The sequence below is a fragment of the Idiotropiscis lumnitzeri genome, chromosome 16, assembly GCF_059441095.1.
Source record: "Idiotropiscis lumnitzeri isolate Australia: NSW breed Sydney's pygmy pipehorse chromosome 16, RoL_Ilum_1.0, whole genome shotgun sequence".
In the NCBI taxonomy this organism is placed as follows: domain Eukaryota; kingdom Metazoa; phylum Chordata; class Actinopteri; order Syngnathiformes; family Syngnathidae; genus Idiotropiscis; species Idiotropiscis lumnitzeri.
The window spans coordinates 8,586,373-8,604,257 of NC_142406.1; the positions used below are offsets into that span (position 1 = coordinate 8,586,373).

The window sequence follows — 17,885 nt, forward strand, 5'->3', positions numbered from 1 at the left end:
AAGAAGACGTATTATTCGTACTTTCGACCACGAGGGGGCGGCAGAGGTTTGAATGGTGAACGAAGAAGAAGACGAAGACTCCTCCACCGGGGAAAAATTGTGTACAAGGGGACGCTTATTTCGTGGGTAATTTTGATAACGTTACTGCACGTAAGACCGGACTGTGAAAAACTTACCATACCTGGAAAACATGACAGCAAAAGACAAACTATTGGAAAAACGTACTTCCGCTGTCTTATAGGACCGCCATCTTAAGGTTTGTTATGTAGGTAATCGTCTTGAATCAAGAGTTGACTAATTCGACCAGTCTTTAAAAAATCGTTTTTTTTTGTGACTTTTGTCGTTTAATTTCGCAAATATTAGTTTCATATTGAGGTCTCGATAACACACCACAGGAGTGAAGCAAACCTCACGCATTCATATCTTTCTAAGCTGTCTATCTCTGAAACTCCGGTAATATTTTTGTTAGTGAATTTGAAGGTGGCAATGAGGTTAAACCATGAATGTGTTATGACTTTATTTTTAAAATCTTTGAAAACGCCCAATAATGACTTGGGTAATTTACAAACCCAAATTCCAATTAGGTTTGGACGTTGTTTTACCTAATTTTCAAATCATGTTCAACCTATATGTTCAATTGCATACACTGCAAAGACGGTATATGTCATGTTCAAACTGATTGACTTTGTTTTTTTTTGCAAATAATTATCTTTGAATTTTATGGCTGCAACACTTTCCAAAAAAAGTCTGTGATAGTTTAGGAGTGCTCATTAAACCTGTTTGGAAGATCCCAGAGGTGAAGAAGTGAATTGAGAGCCGGTGTATGCCATGATTGAGTATAAAAATAGCTTCCCTGAATTGCTCAGTCCTTCTCAAGCAAAGATGGGGTGAGGTTTACCTCTTTGGGACCAACTGCGTAAGAAAATAGTCAAACCGTTTAAGGACGATGATCCTCAACGTTCAATTACCAGTACCAAAGCCTTGCATACATCGCTCCATTAACAGGCCTGTGACCAACTCAAACGTCCCAGAAATTGTCAGGCTCATCTCTGTACTTTTTGAAAATTCAAAGCTTGGCCTCTCTATATTTCTTTGTAATGCGTGCTTCAAACATTCTGTAGTATCCCGCTGATATCCAGAGCTATTTTTTGTTTGAATAACTGCTGTAGAAAACACACCTGTCCAGTGTCTATAATTTAATATTTTGCTCAGGTGAAAAGTTGCTTGGCATTAATAAAAGTAGCTATATTGTTCTTGTAACTTGAATTTGAAATGTCAAGCTAAAGTCTCGTATTGAAATTTTGATTTCCATAACCACAATGTAACATTGCATATTGCAGTGATTATGGAGGGGAATGAGATAGAGATGACCCTAGAAGAGCTCCAGAGTTGGATTTCGGAGACTGTGCAAAAAATGGATGTAACCCCACCTGCTGTACAGGAGCAATGCAATCTTTTGAAGTCTCTACTGGAAAATTGTGAGAAACAAGATGGCCGACTGCAGGAACTCAGCAAGTGAGTGGGCTGTTGTTTCACTCTACAGAGTGGACGATTAAAGCATTGACTTGCTTACGTCACATTTATTAACTTCTTAACTTTTACAGTACAGCACCCTGTTCCTCACTCTAAACCACCCCCTAAACAACATCAACAAAAACTAGCAATACTATTGTTACATCTATGACTTGGAGTACATTTAAGTTATTCAATGACTAAGGAATTTGGATCGCAACCTAGAAACATTTTAAAATTATCCTTTGAATAAGGTGCGCCTTTCCAAACAGCGTCTCTTCAAACTTTATAAAACATCTTCAATCACCATTTTTATATAGAGGAAAAGAAATTGATTATTTTCACAAAATTTTCAACCTCGCCTCTTGGGTTGTGATTGATGCAAAGGAATTCCAGTTACATGTACAGTTTTAAATATCAGATATTTTAGAATTATTTAGGACTTGTTCCATTTTCTGCCTTCGGTGCATTGATGTCTTTGCAGCTCTGCGGCAGCATATGAAGCCATTGTGAAGGAGCTGTATGCTTTTCTGGGTTGGGAATACAAAGACATAGATGCTGATGAGGATGTCATCGAAATCACAAGTGATGGTAATTGAATTCATCCAAAGCCTATATTCCCATCAAGCAAGCTTCTTTAGTTTTGCTCATCTTTCAATTAATTTGTGTTGTTTGGCTTTCCAGGACCCTCCACCCCGTCAACATCAGATTCTGAGGTGGATGTTTGTGGTAGCCTGTCAAGAAGTTCCACTCCTATACGAAAAAAACACTTAAATGACAGTGACGACCAAGTTTGTTTATCCAAACAAGCAAAGGTAGTCTTGACCAAACTGAACATAAACGAAATCCGGGCTTTACGTCGAAAAAGTCCTGAGAATCACAAAAGTGACGGTGACGGTGACACTGAGGACTCAAGTTCTGTTGCATCCAATTCTGACAACAGTGTAAATGAGTCACATTTTGTTGCATCTGATACTGACAATTGTGCAAGCGATAACGATTTTGTAATGGAGCCGTCACCGAGCAAAAGACCACGTATCAGGATTAAATGGCCAGTGAATAATCGTGCAAAAAAAACATCAAAACCACCGCTGGCCACAAAGACGAAGAAAACAAAAAAATCATTATGTAAAACTAGCCCAACAACAAATGCCACTGCAGGCGAGGCTATGACAGTGGATACACCAGCATCCTCAGGTGAAACCAACAAAGTAGGAAATAACACTGGGAGCAAAACCAAGTCAACTGAAAATAACACAATGAGTAAACCCAACCCAATGGGGAATAAAACTGTGAGTAAAACCAACCCAACAGAAAATAACACTAAGAGCAAGACAAAGGAAACAGGACCAGATGCCGGAAAAGCCGCACGCATTACCCAACCATCTCATCCTGGTACAGTTATAATCACCATTGCTTATTTAGTGTCATACAATTTCCTGACCATTTGAAATGTCCCTTGCACTTACAGTCGAAACTGCAGCTCTCATAATATCAGCACGCTCCCTTGCAACGTCGAGTTCCTCCTTTAATGCACCCAGGAAAGTGCCAGAGATGAAGATCGAAGTCGGTATGGAGGTCTTGGCCAAGAAGACGGGAATGTGTTGGCAGCACGGGAAAGTGGAGCTAATTATCAAAATTGGTAAAGAGAATTTATATTCTGGTTTTGTACAAGTTTGGAGTTGAGCGATTATGTTGAGTCGGTCTCAATGTCATATTTCCTTATTTCACGTAAAAAAAATGTTACTATAATTTGTTAGAATCATTTTCATTTATATTTTGTTTATTACATGGGTAATAAAATTTTGGACTACTCTCCAGCTCCTTCAGTTTTCAGAAGCAATGCTTTTACTGGCTGTTATGAAACAAAATTTAAAAAAATTCTAATAATCGGTAGTCACGGATACCAAGTATGGGGCCAATTGAGCAGTTTACAAAGTCATCCAAATAAATATTCTATTTTTTCCTCCCAGACAGTGGTAAGCTCAAATATTTGGTCGGGTTTAAGGACAAGGCCAAGCGGCTTGTCTCCGCACATCACCTCGCCTTCGGCACCAAATTCGAGTTCGCGTACTTTTACGTCGGCGCCCGAGTGGTGGTCGGAGGTGACGACGTCTTCCAGCCCGGCATTTTGGCAGAGTTCCCATCCATAAAAAACAAGCAGAGGTATTTTATGTACAAAATGCTTGTCGCAAAAATCACTTTGAACTACTTGAGTATGATCAAATCTGATTGAACGTGTTTAGGTTTCTGGTCTTGATTGACGATCAGACGGCGTTGTACGTCGGCTTAACTCATCTTCACCTGGTGTGTGCACCTTGTAAGTTTGGGCCTTTGTCATTAACATTTGCATGAGGAACGCGTGCCTGTTTTAAAACCACAACTGAAAATAGTGCTTGGCACCTGTTTAACAAAAATACATTTTTTTGTTTAAATACAGATTTGCTTGTTTTACTTTTCAATAGATGGGAAGAGGACTTTGAAAAAGAATAATCACATGTTTAATTTCAATTTTGAAGGGGAGGGGGATCACAATGAGACACCATGAGTTTCCAATACTGAACTTTCTGAGGCACTGAATTTTGATTTTCGTCATCTCTAAGCTATAATCAGAAAAATGACAATAAACAGACTTGAAATAGTTATCTATTGTGGCTTAAATGTACTTTGACTTTCTGAAATGACAGACAAAAACTGGATGTAGATTACGAGCACTTTTACCAGACTTTTGTCATCCTTGTTTTCCTGTGACAGTGGAGAACCCTGAGGATGACATCAGCAATACTTCCCACAGGATATTTGTGAAGGAATATTTAAAGGTCTGGCCTTACCCTCCCCTCCTCCAGTGCGAGCCTGGACTACGCCTTAATGTGGAGCGCAACGGAGTTAAGGAGAGCTGTGTGATTCAGTGCATCGACTGTAGCCTGATGCAGATCTTGTTTGTGGTCAGTATAATCAACATTTTGCTCTTCCTCGGGAACCTTGCCATGAATAGCGAAAATATGCAAATTATTCATATGAGTTCTATTTGAGGAAAATGTTTTTTGTTGTTTAATTGTTGTACCCTGTCATCATTTTGCTTTGTCATCTTTAGGAAAGTCAACTTAAGGAATGGATCCACAGGGGCTCGTGGCGCTTGGAGCACATGGCTAAAATTAGCAAGTTGCAAACGGGATCTTAATGTTACTGGACAAGCAGTTTTGCTCGCCAAACTCAGCCATCATTCCTCCCAATTAACCCAGTTATTCAGACATAGTGAATGTTACCAACATTTTTTGAAGGATTTTTTTTCTAATACAGCTCAATGTTTGGTGATCATATGCTTTATGTTGTGATGTGCAGTTCCTGTTACCATTTTTTTTATAAAATGTTGCAATGTTCTCTCCTAAATAAAATGATGTTTTCTAGCTTTCTTCATCCATAATTTGACACAAAGCCAAGTTGTTACTTGGGTAAACCTCCAGCCGGTCCTGTTTTTTTTTTTTTTTTGTCAGGAAATCATTTTCAGACCAAATCAGTGAAATTGGATAATTTCCCAGAGCTCACCTGATGAGCTCTCACAGATTGCACAGTGGTTGAAAATGGCTGATATACAGTAAGTGATAACTTTGATACTTACATTGCTGAACTACATTGTCTTGATTGTGAAATTACTTTTCAGGAGCGCATGACCAGTCCTGTACACACCTCGTACCTACACCCAAATCCTAACCAGTAAATGGTATTCCTTTTCATTGGAGTTGAAAGAAGTGTCTTGCATGTTGCTGTTATTAAATGAGATTTTCTGCGAAACCAGGTGGCATGTTTTGAGATAAATGTGGAAAGACAAGATTGGAAAATCACAGATAAATTGCTCAGCTGGGTAAAATGAACACAAGTGCTGTTGTTTTCATTTATTTGCTCAAAAACTAAAATGTTCAAGAAAAATAAAACACTTCAATGCACAATAATGACATAAGTATAGTTGATGGAAAATTATGTGTCCTTTAGATAAAAGCCAAAGTTAATTCAATCTTCAACAATGCTCATCATTGCTTTCAGTTTTAGTTTGCAGGCCGATTCTTCCTTTTGGCTTGCTTCAATCTGCTGCTGAAGGTCACTCAATCGCTCAGTCAGTGACAAACGACTCCTCTGGGACCACTTGTCTTTATTAACTGGTTCGAGGCTCTGCGCTTCCTGGAAAAGTAACGATTAAAATTTCTCAGGTTCAATCAGGTGTGCACACGAGAGCCATTAACTGAAATTAGGTCACCTAGTTCTGTGCAGGTTCATTGGAGGAATATGAGTGTCAATGGTTATTTGTCATACAGGATAAGATGTCACACCTTTGTAAAAACAGCATCCAAAGGCTTGGCGGAGGGCCTATGCTTCAGAAAAACGGGCATGGAGAGCAGAATGGAGGACGGGATGAGGAGTGGCGTGGACCATTTGTCCACGCAGTCGCCACCATCTAGCCAACGCTGGAGCTGCTGTGTGCTCCTGCAAAGATCAAATGACAGTTTTTTTTTTTAATAATACAAATTAAATGTGACTAATGTACAGAAAGAAACAGCATGGTGGTATATGTTCAATATGTCAGAATTTTCTTTATACTAAAATATGAAGTACCTTCTGCTTTCAGCCTTTTCCTCCTCTAAACTTTGGAACACCTTGTGGGTGAGCACCTCTACAGCTGTGGGGGTGTGTGAGATGTCCAGAGGAGCTTCCTGGGCCTCCAGAGGCTCCAGCGGGCTCTGGAACAATCGCTGCTTGATTGTCAGGTTGTTGGGTGAAGAGCAGGTAGGAGAACTTGTCCTTTTGGGAGGGAGGAAGTCAATGAGAAAGTGTGGCAGTCAGCTTTTTTCCCCATTACACTACAGTAGGACCTTTAATTTTGAGTTTCATTTGCTCCTTGACCACGCAATATAACATCATGAACGTAACCTGGAGCAGTACAAAAATAAAATTACTTAATGACAATAAAATCCATTATAATAATAATTTATTAACCAGTGTGGATTGCTACAGGCTGGTTTTGCTAGTTGAACATGGCTTGCAATGACCAACCAATCAGAGGATGGAAAATTGCTGACGATATTTTGGGCCAGTTAGTTTGCTTTGATGGGAATTTGAAATCTGATCGGTTCAAGAAACAGTCTCATTGCTCGTAAAGCGTCAGTTGCACAGACCAGCACAGATGAGTTTGAAGGCTCTGCGCCAACACAGAGAATGAAATCTGATTGGACTAAATCAAATCTACCATCCACATTCCACAGGCAGTGCGACTGAATAATTCCCTGTGCTTACTTTTCCCCCAATTTCAAAGTGTTATTGCTGCATGTAGAGCAGTTGCAGAGCAGCGTAAAAGGGGCTTTAGAGAACTTGTACCTTTTGTCATCTAGCTGTTTCTCCCTGTGGGTCATTATGACGGCCTCGATCCAGTCCTCGGGTGGGTGGAAGTCCTTTAATGACTCGCTGAGATAGTAAACCAGGATTTCCCCATCTTTTGTCATAGCATCTTATCAAGAGAAATAAGCTCCGTGTTATCATTAGTGACAGCAGGGGTAAACAAAGAAAATGTAGTCGTCTCCCACCTTCACAGACAGGTGGTCCAGGAAGCTGCCAGTCTTTCAGTTTGTGGTCAATACAAATGACAAGCACGTCAACCCAAGGGATCTGACTATAGGCTGGACATGCGTCGTGTGTATCATCCCAGATGTTCAAGCTTAGCTGGGAAGCCGAAGTTCTCCTGCGGTGGCCTTTGATTCTGACCCGCTCTAGTAGATTTTCCAGACGTGACATAATGAGGGGCTGACTACCACACGTGACTTGGATCTGATCGGCGTAGCGGTAGATGGCCGAGCACAACTCAGACCAGGTGTCTAGAGGAAAAACGACTCGGAATGAATTGAGGAATTCAAATCACATTGCACGTGCTTGACATATGTGCATATTATTCCCACTGACCTGAAGTTGATAGTTGCCTCCATTGTGGAAGCTGCAAGTTGAGGATGGCCTCACGCAACCAGGCCAGATGTGGGCCAGTATTCCAGCCCAAATGCGGAACAAACTCGCCATTATCAGGAAGACAGAACTCTCGGGGCGGCCACGAGATTTTGGAGAGCTCCTCTGACGATATTTTACTAGCAATGTGGCTGATGATGGCGTTGTACAGCTGGATGATAGGCGCGGGATCTTGCGGTGGGAGACCAGCAGCGGCACGCTCTTGGCAGTCAGCAGAAATCCTGCGACTGAACTCGTGACTCAAGCTGGCCTCTACAAGATGCACCAGGGTGTGGCAGGAAAGTGGGATCGTTGGAGGTGCACGAGGAAGAAGCCAACGCATAGCGCAGCTGAGCTAAAAACACAGCAAGGTAGATGAAATATTAAAGAAAATACACAAGTGTACAAAAACCATTGTACACCTCTAGTGATAACGGAAAACATGTAAATGTCACAGAAATAACTTGAATTTGGCAAAGTTATGAAGTAGAAATGTAATGAATACAATCAGGCATTGCTTATGAATTATTGTTCAAAATAGAAAAAACAAACTCATGAATCAGAACTGGACAAATTTATGATTATTATTTTTTACTTTTAATTAGTCCTGTCAACCTATTTAAATGGTCGCATGTAGTCACTGTGCAGTTCGGTGACTTGTACCAAACTAAACATGGACCATTGTAAGGAGGGAAGGAAGGCAATATTGTAACAATACAGTTTGTTAATTATTATGGTCAGCATATGAAGTGGTTTAGTAGTGTACTGCATCATCATAAAAAAATAGTCCAGCTCAAACTTGTCTTCTCTGCCTACTTGCAAATTTCATATTTGGACTCACTATATTATTGAGTTTGTGTTTAGAATGAGTTAAAAGAAAAACAACGTAGGGGTTAGGCAAACATGCAAATTACCTGTTTGGATCCCTGCATATCATTTGTGGTTTCTGGTATGAACAATAACCTGTATTCTGATATGAGGCCATCCTTTACAAGCAGAGGAAGCATCAATTCTGTAAGACCACCAGAGACAGAGAACAAAAAAAATTAAACTCAAATATCAGTACTTTTTGCCCACAAACCACATTTTACACAAATGTGATTCACTTACCTTCTTCAAGTTTCCGAGTGTTGCAGGTGCCGCGGTCAGGCCCTGGCACCAGAATGACCAGAGGTAGCAGGCTGTGCCAGGTGCTGGCTTTTTGCAACTGTTTGAGCTGAAGCAAGGCTGAGAGCAGCGGGACGTCCTGCTCGTCATGATCGGCCTCTGAGAAGGGCAGCGCGGGAAGCAACATGATCAGTGCACCCGCCCCCTGCAGCTCACAGCACTCCTCCATTTTGGATAAACCGTCTTCGGACAGAGGACCTCTGGACACCTGGAAAATAACTTGAAAACGTCACATAAAGCATGCAAGAAACATACAGGAGGGAAGGCAAGAAAAACACCAGAACCTATTCAGTATGAACTATCTTTGTCAAAATTAAATCCACATTAATAACATAATTATAGCAACAATGATCTTCCCTGTAGACAGCCTCATCTCTCCGCTGTGATGAGTCCCACAATTGCTGTGTCATTAACATACGTAACTCGACTTTACAACACTGGGCTCAGCACAGAGCCTTGTGGGACACCTGTGCTGAGTGTGATGGCAAAGAAACAGTAATTGCCTGGTTTAACATATTTACATTTGTTGAGATCCAGAATTCTTTCTTCCTCTTGTGCCGCAGGACCACATATTCTAAGGCCGCCCATCATACAAGTTCATTGTGTTCCCTCAAAATGTTGTAAACTGGCCACCATTGTGTCTTTTTTTTTTTTTACTACCCTTAATGGGTCAGCAACCAATTGAGAATGATCTTGAACTCTCAAACCTATACAGACCTTGATGCTGACATGGACATTATGGGTACGATGTCCTTTCTCCCGAATTGTGTTGGACAGGTAGAGGGTCTGCAGTGTGCCATCCTGCGGCTCCTCCATGAGCGTTGACGCTTGGCTGCCAGCAAGCTTCACTTCTAGCCAGTCAGACAGAATCCTGGACAGGAAATGACACCCATATGTTTGGTGAATGTAAATGATTTTCACAATTTACTCAGGCTATATGTCTACAGTACACTGTTTCTTGAAACTGAGAGAGTGCCGTTTATCTTGGACTTAGTTTGGAAAAATATTGGCAAATTAGTCTATAGAAGTGTTCCAATAGGAATGTGATGAACGTGATAAAATCTGGAGCAAATTTCACGTTCGCCTGGGAAAAGGCATTGCTCCATGAATTTAAAAACAGCAATATTAAATGTGTGTCACTTGAAATACACAAATTCTATAAATTTGTTACGTGCATTAAATCAGAACTGTCCAACTACTCACCTGTCTGACAAGCTGGCGACACTCTCATGCTCACTGGGTAGTAAGACAACAGCTTTCCAGAAGATTCTATGAGGTGGATTGTGGAGATTTTCCATCACCAGTCCTGGCATGTCGAGTGGCGCCCACACTAACTCACTGCGACACAAATATTTAATAAATGAACACATAAAGGCAAGTTTGTTAGTTTGCCGCAAACAACCATAAGCCAGCAGACAAATGAAATTAGGACTTACTCAAGAAGCTGCTGGTAGTAGTACTGGACTCTCATTTGGTGGACAGCCAAATGTCTCATTTTCAACACCCTGATGAAGCATGAGTCAGTTACTTCCGATCTTTGCCAAAGGTGGAATACATACAAACAAAGAAAATACCTGGAACTTGACAGCGATAACCTTCCTGCATTTCCCAGGTTTACAATTCCACAAGTGAGATCCTCTATTGACTGTTGTGCGGGAGCGCTTGGAGCCAGCGCCTTCAATTTGAAGCGAGGGTCCACGAAGCAAGGAGCTGCTGGGAAGCCCCTCATCTGTCTCTTCAGCTGCCGGCGCACTGCTACCACATCACGCCACCTATTTAGGCAGGTAAGACAAAAGAAAAAGTGGTGAGTACCTTCACCATCATCACATTAATGACTCCAAGCTTAGAATTTTTTCTCCCTACCTTTTGATGTACTTGCGAGCACGCTGCAGCTCAGCCGCGAGGATTTCTTCGACCAGCAGAGAAATGTCTGCTTTCAAAGTCTCCTCAATTAGACTAGTGCAGACCTCTTGAGAACATTTAGCAACACAACGTGCTTTCTCATCCACTGCTTGCCTGAAAGGGATAAATATTTCATTCCGTTCTTGTTTCCTCTCCATAATGTGATTACGATTTAATATCGGATTTTTTTTTTTAAACACAAGCAATAAATGAATCTGTATTACAATACTAATGGATCAAGTGACTTTCTAGAATGTACTCAGCCTTACTGGAACACTGTTGTTGCAGTCTCTTTGATAGACTCATCTAATACTTGCTGCATAATCTCTGCGAACAAAGAGAGTCTGAACTTGGCCAAAAAGTTCTCATGTTCTTGTTTCCGCCTGGAATCGAGAGAGCATTCTTATTCATTTGCATTGTGACCGATGCACAAATCAATATTTCCATTGATGATGTAGGGTCATGTTGCAAAATCAACAAGGAAGTAAATATTGTGCATCTTAAAATTAGATTTAAAAAAACGCAAACCTTGCTTCCTCAATCTTGCGTTTCTCTTCGGCGGCACGCTGTTGTTCAAGATGGATCTCGGTCGAAGACAATTCTTGGAGCATTTCTCCTAAGACCTCATTTACTACGGACTCTGCCTGTCCACTGCTCTCACTGCAGATATAGCATTGGAAATTAATTGAAGCAGGCACGGTCAGTTTCCATCTTTAAAAACACTTTCAGTCTGTGACATTTGCACATACATGCAAGTTTACATGACATTATGCAGACTTACTCAAGAGCTATTGCGGCATAATTGGCTCCATCAGTAGCTACCGCTCTTGCAGATGTCCCGACCATTTCATCAATCAAACATTCCACTTCAGCCATAATGTCCTGTGGATAGAAAAAAAAATGCACCAAGTGAGTATTCAAGTAAGATGTGAACAGATAAAGTGCAAAAAAAAATTAAATAAAAAATTATTCCTCCCCCACCGCATCGCTGAACACTGGCTGAGGTTCCGGTGCAGGTGACGGCGCTTTGGCAGGTAGCGGCTGTGCCATTGGCTGGAGTAGCTGCGGTATTTCAGTTTGGAAGGCCAAACTTTGAAAGGAACTATTGGACTCTGTCTTCTCTGCAACGGCTGGTCTCATCCCAAAAACATAGGAGACATCAGGATGCCTGACTGGCGAAACCTGCGTTTGCAACTGGACGCTGGGCGGGGCCTTAACCTCCACTTTGGCAACAGTAGCTATAAAAAACAAATAAATACAAATGGATAATGAGTATCAAGTCCAAATCTTCAATTTTCATAATCCATGCCTGAGTGTGACAATACCTTTAAATTGAATTGGTGCAGGCTCAGTCAGAGGGCCTCCTCCTCTGTACTTGTTGTGGGAGTCAAAGGTGCAGACGGGTTTGTGCTGAGGAGGATTAGGGAGGGGGCCTCCATTCACAACTTCCCCAGTTGATGATGTTTTTTTAGCCTGAATGACCGCTGACTTGTTCTGGGATAGCAACTCCGGTTCCTGATAAGCTATCCGATTCAAATCGACCACACTGTCAACAAAAAGTGGAAAATAGATTGAATACAGCAGTTCAGTGCTTGTGATCATCCATGACAAACACTGCTGCAGTCCGAGTGTGATGAATCAAGTATCTGATCCAGATACGCAGCTTTAAAAATTGAATTGAATCATTTTAATAGTAAGAGAGACAAGTCAGAAAAGAGTGTGATTTCACTAAAGCAACTGTTGACGTCTCCCTGATTCTCGAACCAAACCACCAAGCATATGCATAAAGCGGGAGAGCACATATTATTAGTGGAGAAGATTTTGACATGATGTTTCTTTTCTTTAGAGCCTTTGAAATTTGCCAGCCACAAAACCGGTGACACTCACCCCTCGTTGACGTTGAGGCTGTACTGCTGGATGAAGTCAGTTGCTTCTTTCGCACTGCAGAACATCAACATCCGAACGATGTCCTCCACTGGAAAAGCAGTTGACCGTGGACCCACCGTGTGAGCAATGTTCAAGGTTTTCAATGCTTTTGCTCTGACCTGCACAAACACACACGAGGCGACTTAAAGGAAACAGTAAGTATGACAGAAAGCGCATCTGTTACAGAACTGAATGGTTATTTCATTCAATAACCGAATGATCATATTTCCTGACCTGATTGAAATATCTGTGGAGGAGGCAACCAGCCAGGTAAGACGCTTTTTTTACCAGCTTGAAGAACCGCACAAAGTTGTTGCTGTTGAGTGCGGCAAATGCCTGCACTGCAAAGTGCACTTCGGGCGAGTTGCGCACTTCATCGCGGAATTGTTGGACTTCACTGTACAGGAAAGATGGAAATAGTTCTTCAAAATAATGAATTCAAATTTTGTATTTGCGCAAGTGTGATTTTGCGCACTAACCGTAGGATATCCCCGTCATTCAGCTTCAGCAGGACATTGTACTGGCGGAACTCGGCCTCACGGGGGCAATAAATGTGACGGCCCTTCAGGTCCTCGTACATTTCTTTCAGGCTTTGCAGGCACTTTGTCAAGTTCTCGTTGTTGATCTTAACGTCGAAAACGGACATTGGCTCTTCGCAGAGATGGTGGGCGCAATGTAAGTGGAAGCGCGTGCACTTCTCTATCAGTGAGACTGTGTGTGGGCAGCACAGACGCTGCTGGGTGATGTCCTTTAAGTAAAACAGAACAATTGGTTACCTTTGTAACATTTACGCCCCGGTCAATCAATCCAAGTCAGTTCCTACCTTTCGGATACCGCGGGTTCTGTTCCAGACAAAATCATACCAATCCCTCAAGCTGTCATGACCCTGGTCCATGATCTGAGTGACCAGGTAGTCCATAGTCATGCTGAGTACCGGCAAGGGGCGTAACTCATGAGGAAGGGGCTCCTCCTGGTCAGCTGATGAACGACTGTACTCTTTGATGGCTGCTGCGTGATCCACCTAGTTGTGCCAATTGGAATACATTTATTAGACATTTCAGAACTACATTAAACAGGTCGATACAGTCACTTTTCATTGAAGTGCACACAATTATGATGAGCATTTAAAAAAACATGTTAATATTGTGATGAAATATTGCAAATGGTACCATCTCTGTGTTGGGCAGGACTTCATATATGCTGAGCTGATTTCTTGTTTCCCTCATGTATCTCTCCTTCTCAGGACACATGTCAGGACACGTTCCTACAAAAACCTTAGACAGGTCCATGTCCATACTTTTGGGTCGACCTGGTGGGCATAAGTTGGGAGTATTTTTGTGATGCTTGAGGTTCAGTGACGGGCAAACAGACGTTAACACCAATAGGCTGGTGAAGAATGGAAATACCTTGCCGCAAAAGTTTGTCCCTCTGCTCTAGAAGGCGGTACTTGTCCTCTGATGTCTCAGCCATGACGCCGATGAGGGGGACGAGGCACTCGGAGCTCTGACTTGTTGCGACATTCTCCTTCTGAAGTTCAGAGTCCAGCTGGAGAGACTTGCCTATTGGCGGCCTCTTCACGGGTGAGCTACAAGACACTCAAAATATCAGTTGTATTCGAAAGACAGGGTAGTAAACATAACGACAATTTAACAGAATTCAACTACAAGAGCAGTTTCGATCACAGTAGTTACTCTGTTACATCATTGGTTCTGAAATAATAACACTCGGCTGTTACCTGCGGCTGAAGGTGTTGCTAAGTAAAGGACGTTTGAGAGGTGGTGACGCCTTGAAATTAGCATCGTCCTCATCCATCGTGTTTCTTACCACAGGTCTTCTGCTTTTATCCCCTGGACCTGATGCACCGCAAAAAAAGTAGACAATCATTTCAGGATAAAATGAGAAGAGAACAAAACAGAAGATCTAAGTCTAAACTTTAAAACAGCGGCCATCGTTTTCTAAATAATATTGTTGATGTGATCATTTGAAAATGTAAACAGTTCAGTATTTATAGAAATAAAGTGTTGCTTTATTGATATTAATTTGGTTTCTACCTTGCTGATAATTATCGAGAGGAATCTTTAACATGATCGGTGTTCTCACGAAGATGAAAATCCTTAATTATTAATAAACTCAAACTGCTCTCCGTTTCAAAAAAGTTGGTGACCTCTGCTTTAAAGAGCTTTAAGCATACATATGAGCACAGGCACTAATATACTCTAATGCTGGATTTATTAATCGACCAATATATTGTATCGGTTTGACTCGTACTTTGTTTCTTTCGCTGCCACAAAAGGAGGAGTTCATGCTTGTGCAGGACTTTCCCTTTCTTCTTTGCCTTGGCTGCGGATGCCTGCAAGAAATATATTTAAGGGAGACAAAAAGGTTATGAATGTTATGAACTGTCAGCACAGTGAGCACTCGCTCAAGAAGTAGGAATGAGTTATTTGAACTGAATGATGTTCACACGGATATGAAATTCATCAACTGCCGTCAGTCCCAATGAGAGGTGGTTATTTTTCTTTAATTTTGGCAATTGTGAAAATTAGCGCCAAGAAATTCACCAACAGGAAATTTAACTCACGTGGTTGTTGAAATGCACCATGGCTGTGTTCTTAGCAGGACGGCAGGAGATCTTGCAGACTTTGCCAAAGTGAGAAAAATGCTTCTCAATGATGTCCCTTTTGTTGAGGGCCGGAGGCACATTCTTGCACTGAAGGACAGTGCAGTCGATGGGAGACGTCCCGCTGAGGCTGTCCAAGCTCTCGCTCCGTACGATCGTTCTCAATGGAGTCTTGGTCTCAGCCATCAGTTCTTGGGGTTGTGGTAAATCTAGAAGCAAATAAATGCAAGACTTATTGGCAAAGTGGAAATTTTAAAAGATACAAATCTCGATAAATATGCCTGAAAAAAATGAGCAAAAAGAAAACAGAATGTACAATGCTGCCACACTCTGCAGTTTTGTCTTGTTTAGAGTGGTTGACTTAATTTTCCAATTTTTATAACAATAGCATGTTACACAGCAGATTAGAAATATGAATTGTTGGTCAAATATCTCTATATTGAAAATTTTATATTTCTATTTTTCAGGAATCAGGTAGAAATTAGTACTTGATGGTATGACACTAAAATGAAGTTTTATTATGCCTTTTTATTTTTATTTATTTATTTATTTTAATATAGTAGCTCCAAAAACCATGTAACAGGCTATATCAACTGAGACTGCACAGATATTTGAGCCATGGGTGACTAGTGGACGGAACGTCATGACTTCAGCTTTTCTTTTAAGTTAAAAAACATTCAATGATTTACTATGAAAACAAATGCAAAAAAAAAAAATCTCAATTAACACTAAAGTATTTTCTCGCATGTAAATTAAATACTAAGAATTATAATAATTTCAGGTCAAAGTGGATCGAGCATCGCATTTATCCATTGTATTCATTTTCTGAGCCATTCAGGAATCATTAGTGAGTGTGAAATCTCACCTGACTGTTCAGCTTTTTTCAATTCCTCGGGGCTCACGGTTTTTACTGCACATGTGGGAGCAGTCATTTTTTCATGCAGTACTTGAGGATGCTGGCTCGTCAAATCTAGCTGTGGTTTCTGTTGCAGAGGTTCCTTCGCCTCTTGTCGAAGTGGATTGGCTGCTTTTCGGAGTCCACTTAGTGCTCTGCTAAATAACCCTAAAGGTGCACGAGACCTCATCAGAGGCCTTTTGGGGGGCTGTCCCGGTGAAGAGGCTTGTGTTGTTTCGTCGTCCTCTGCAATAGCTTCTGGCGCAGCAGTGGGCTCGGTTGTTGCAGGCTCTTCTTTACGTTTCGTTCCTTTTCTAAATTGTGCAAATACATTTGTGTCTCCGTCCTGGATCATTTTATTGTCAAAAGTAGGCTCTGGTTTAGATTTATTGTCACTGAAAGCGGAAGGTTGAACAATACCGGTTCCTCCAAAAAGGTGTGCCGTCTGCGGTTGGAGGGGTTTGGTTGAAAAGCTAAAAGCGGATAGCGTTTTCGGCTGTGTGATAGGTGCGGTGGTGTTGGAGCTCGAAGGTGCGGCAGGCTGGGAAAATGTGAACTGCAAAGCGCTGGTGGAGCCGCTGTTATTGACTGTTGTCAGTGGATTGTTTGGAACTGGAAGGGATGGAGCAGCAGCAGGTTGAGAGAAACTGAAGCCCAGAGACGCAGACTTTGCCCCAGAAAAGCTAGTGATGGTGCTACCAGTACCAGCCGTGCTTGAACTTGTCTTTTCTGTTGTGCTGCCAAACGGCAAGCTGGGCAGTGATGTGGTTGGAGGGTTAGTGGGTTCAGGACTGCCACTGTAGATTGGTTTGAAAAGAACTTCACTGGCTGGCTTGAAAGTGAATTCAGATCCAAATCCTCTGCTCTGAGCTTGAGGAGAACCAAACACATTACTGGCAGCAGTGGTTGTTGGTGGTTGCCCAAATACAGACTGTCCAAAACCGATCCGCTGAGGTGGTCCTAATGAAGCAGTAGAACCAGAGATCGGTTGGGTGTTTCCAAATCCTGGAGCCTGCTGTCCAAAGCTTGCAAGCTTTTGTCCAAAAGTTGAAGATGGCTGTCCAAAGCTAGAATCCTGACCAAATGCAGACTGCTGTCCAAATGCAGGTGTCTGTCCAAAAGTTGAACTCTGGCTTGATCCACTAACAGATCCAAAAGCTGGTCCAGCACCGCTACCGAAGCCAGCGTTGAGGACTCCCACCTTTGGCTGGCTAAAACCTGGAGTGTGGCTGGGCAGTGATGAGGTTTGTGTTGATTGCTGTCCAAACGAAGGACTCTGTCCAAACATGGTATTCCCGGGCAGTTTTGAAGCCGATGGTTGCCCAAATGCTGATGATTGAAACATGCCCACATTCTGAGGCACATTGCTGGGTGGTTGCTGTCCAAATGACTGGAACAAACTAGTGTTGGCGTTGTTCGTCGTTTGGAAACCTCCACCCCGCGGAATTCCGAATGGGTTAGATGGATTCATGTCGGCTAAACGGTAAGTGCTAAACACAACCTGCAAAAATTGTCACAAATGCAGCTAGCGTGTGTCACCGATCAATATATACAAGTAACATCGTAAATACTGCATCGTTGATAAGCAGTTCTAATACGATCGAGTAATATCTCAAACTTAAACTACTCACAATGCTCCATTAATGTATAAAAAAACGTTCCCAACTGCAAAAGCGGCTCCGTCACAAGTACAAAAACAAGTTGTCTATCCGGTTCCGGTCAGAAGATGCATTCAAGGCTTCTTGGAAGTCGGAAACAACCTAATATCCGTCAAAGTCAGCTTTACGCTGACGAAAACCAAATCGTTCTAGTGGAATAAATACAGTTTAATGTAATTTTGACGTTTTAGCATAACGTCATGTTTCAACATCTGGGTGAAGT

At 41.9% G+C, this 17,885-nt stretch overlaps 2 protein-coding genes across 3 annotated transcripts; one reads left to right on the forward strand and one right to left on the reverse strand.

The window, feature by feature from the left end:
- Positions 1 to 34: 34 nt before the first annotated feature.
- Positions 35 to 4,919, forward strand: LOC148321230 (uncharacterized). Of its 2 annotated transcripts, XM_088318295.1 has the most exons (9): positions 35 to 122; positions 1,341 to 1,515; positions 1,997 to 2,103; positions 2,197 to 2,907; positions 2,984 to 3,154; positions 3,486 to 3,678; positions 3,759 to 3,832; positions 4,267 to 4,457; positions 4,607 to 4,919. In XM_088318295.1, exons 1-9 carry the CDS (start codon positions 53 to 55, stop codon positions 4,691 to 4,693), a joined length of 1,779 nt encoding a protein of 592 aa, XP_088174421.1. In that variant the 5' UTR covers positions 35 to 52; the 3' UTR covers positions 4,694 to 4,919. The 2 variants fall into 2 exon arrangements, with proteins under 2 accessions (XP_088174421.1, XP_088174422.1); XM_088318296.1 differs by lacking the exons at positions 3,486 to 3,678; positions 3,759 to 3,832.
- Positions 4,920 to 5,390: 471 nt separating this feature from the next.
- On the reverse strand, positions 5,391 to 17,733 carry mcm3ap (minichromosome maintenance complex component 3 associated protein). The gene is made up of 28 exons (XM_088318288.1): positions 15,975 to 17,733; positions 15,071 to 15,318; positions 14,758 to 14,839; positions 14,225 to 14,342; positions 13,896 to 14,074; positions 13,659 to 13,798; positions 13,313 to 13,510; positions 12,969 to 13,237; positions 12,724 to 12,886; positions 12,451 to 12,608; positions 11,889 to 12,109; positions 11,545 to 11,801; positions 11,345 to 11,445; positions 11,092 to 11,223; positions 10,833 to 10,946; positions 10,525 to 10,677; positions 10,236 to 10,433; positions 10,098 to 10,166; positions 9,865 to 9,999; positions 9,379 to 9,532; positions 8,605 to 8,869; positions 8,409 to 8,506; positions 7,459 to 7,849; positions 7,086 to 7,373; positions 6,880 to 7,009; positions 6,121 to 6,306; positions 5,838 to 5,991; positions 5,391 to 5,688 (listed from the first exon to the last, which is right to left on the reverse strand). The coding sequence occupies exons 1-28, from the start codon at positions 17,473 to 17,475 to the stop codon at positions 5,521 to 5,523; spliced, it is 6,270 nt and encodes a 2,089-aa protein (XP_088174414.1). The 5' UTR covers positions 17,476 to 17,733; the 3' UTR covers positions 5,391 to 5,520.
- Between the last annotated feature and the right edge of the window lie 152 nt (positions 17,734 to 17,885).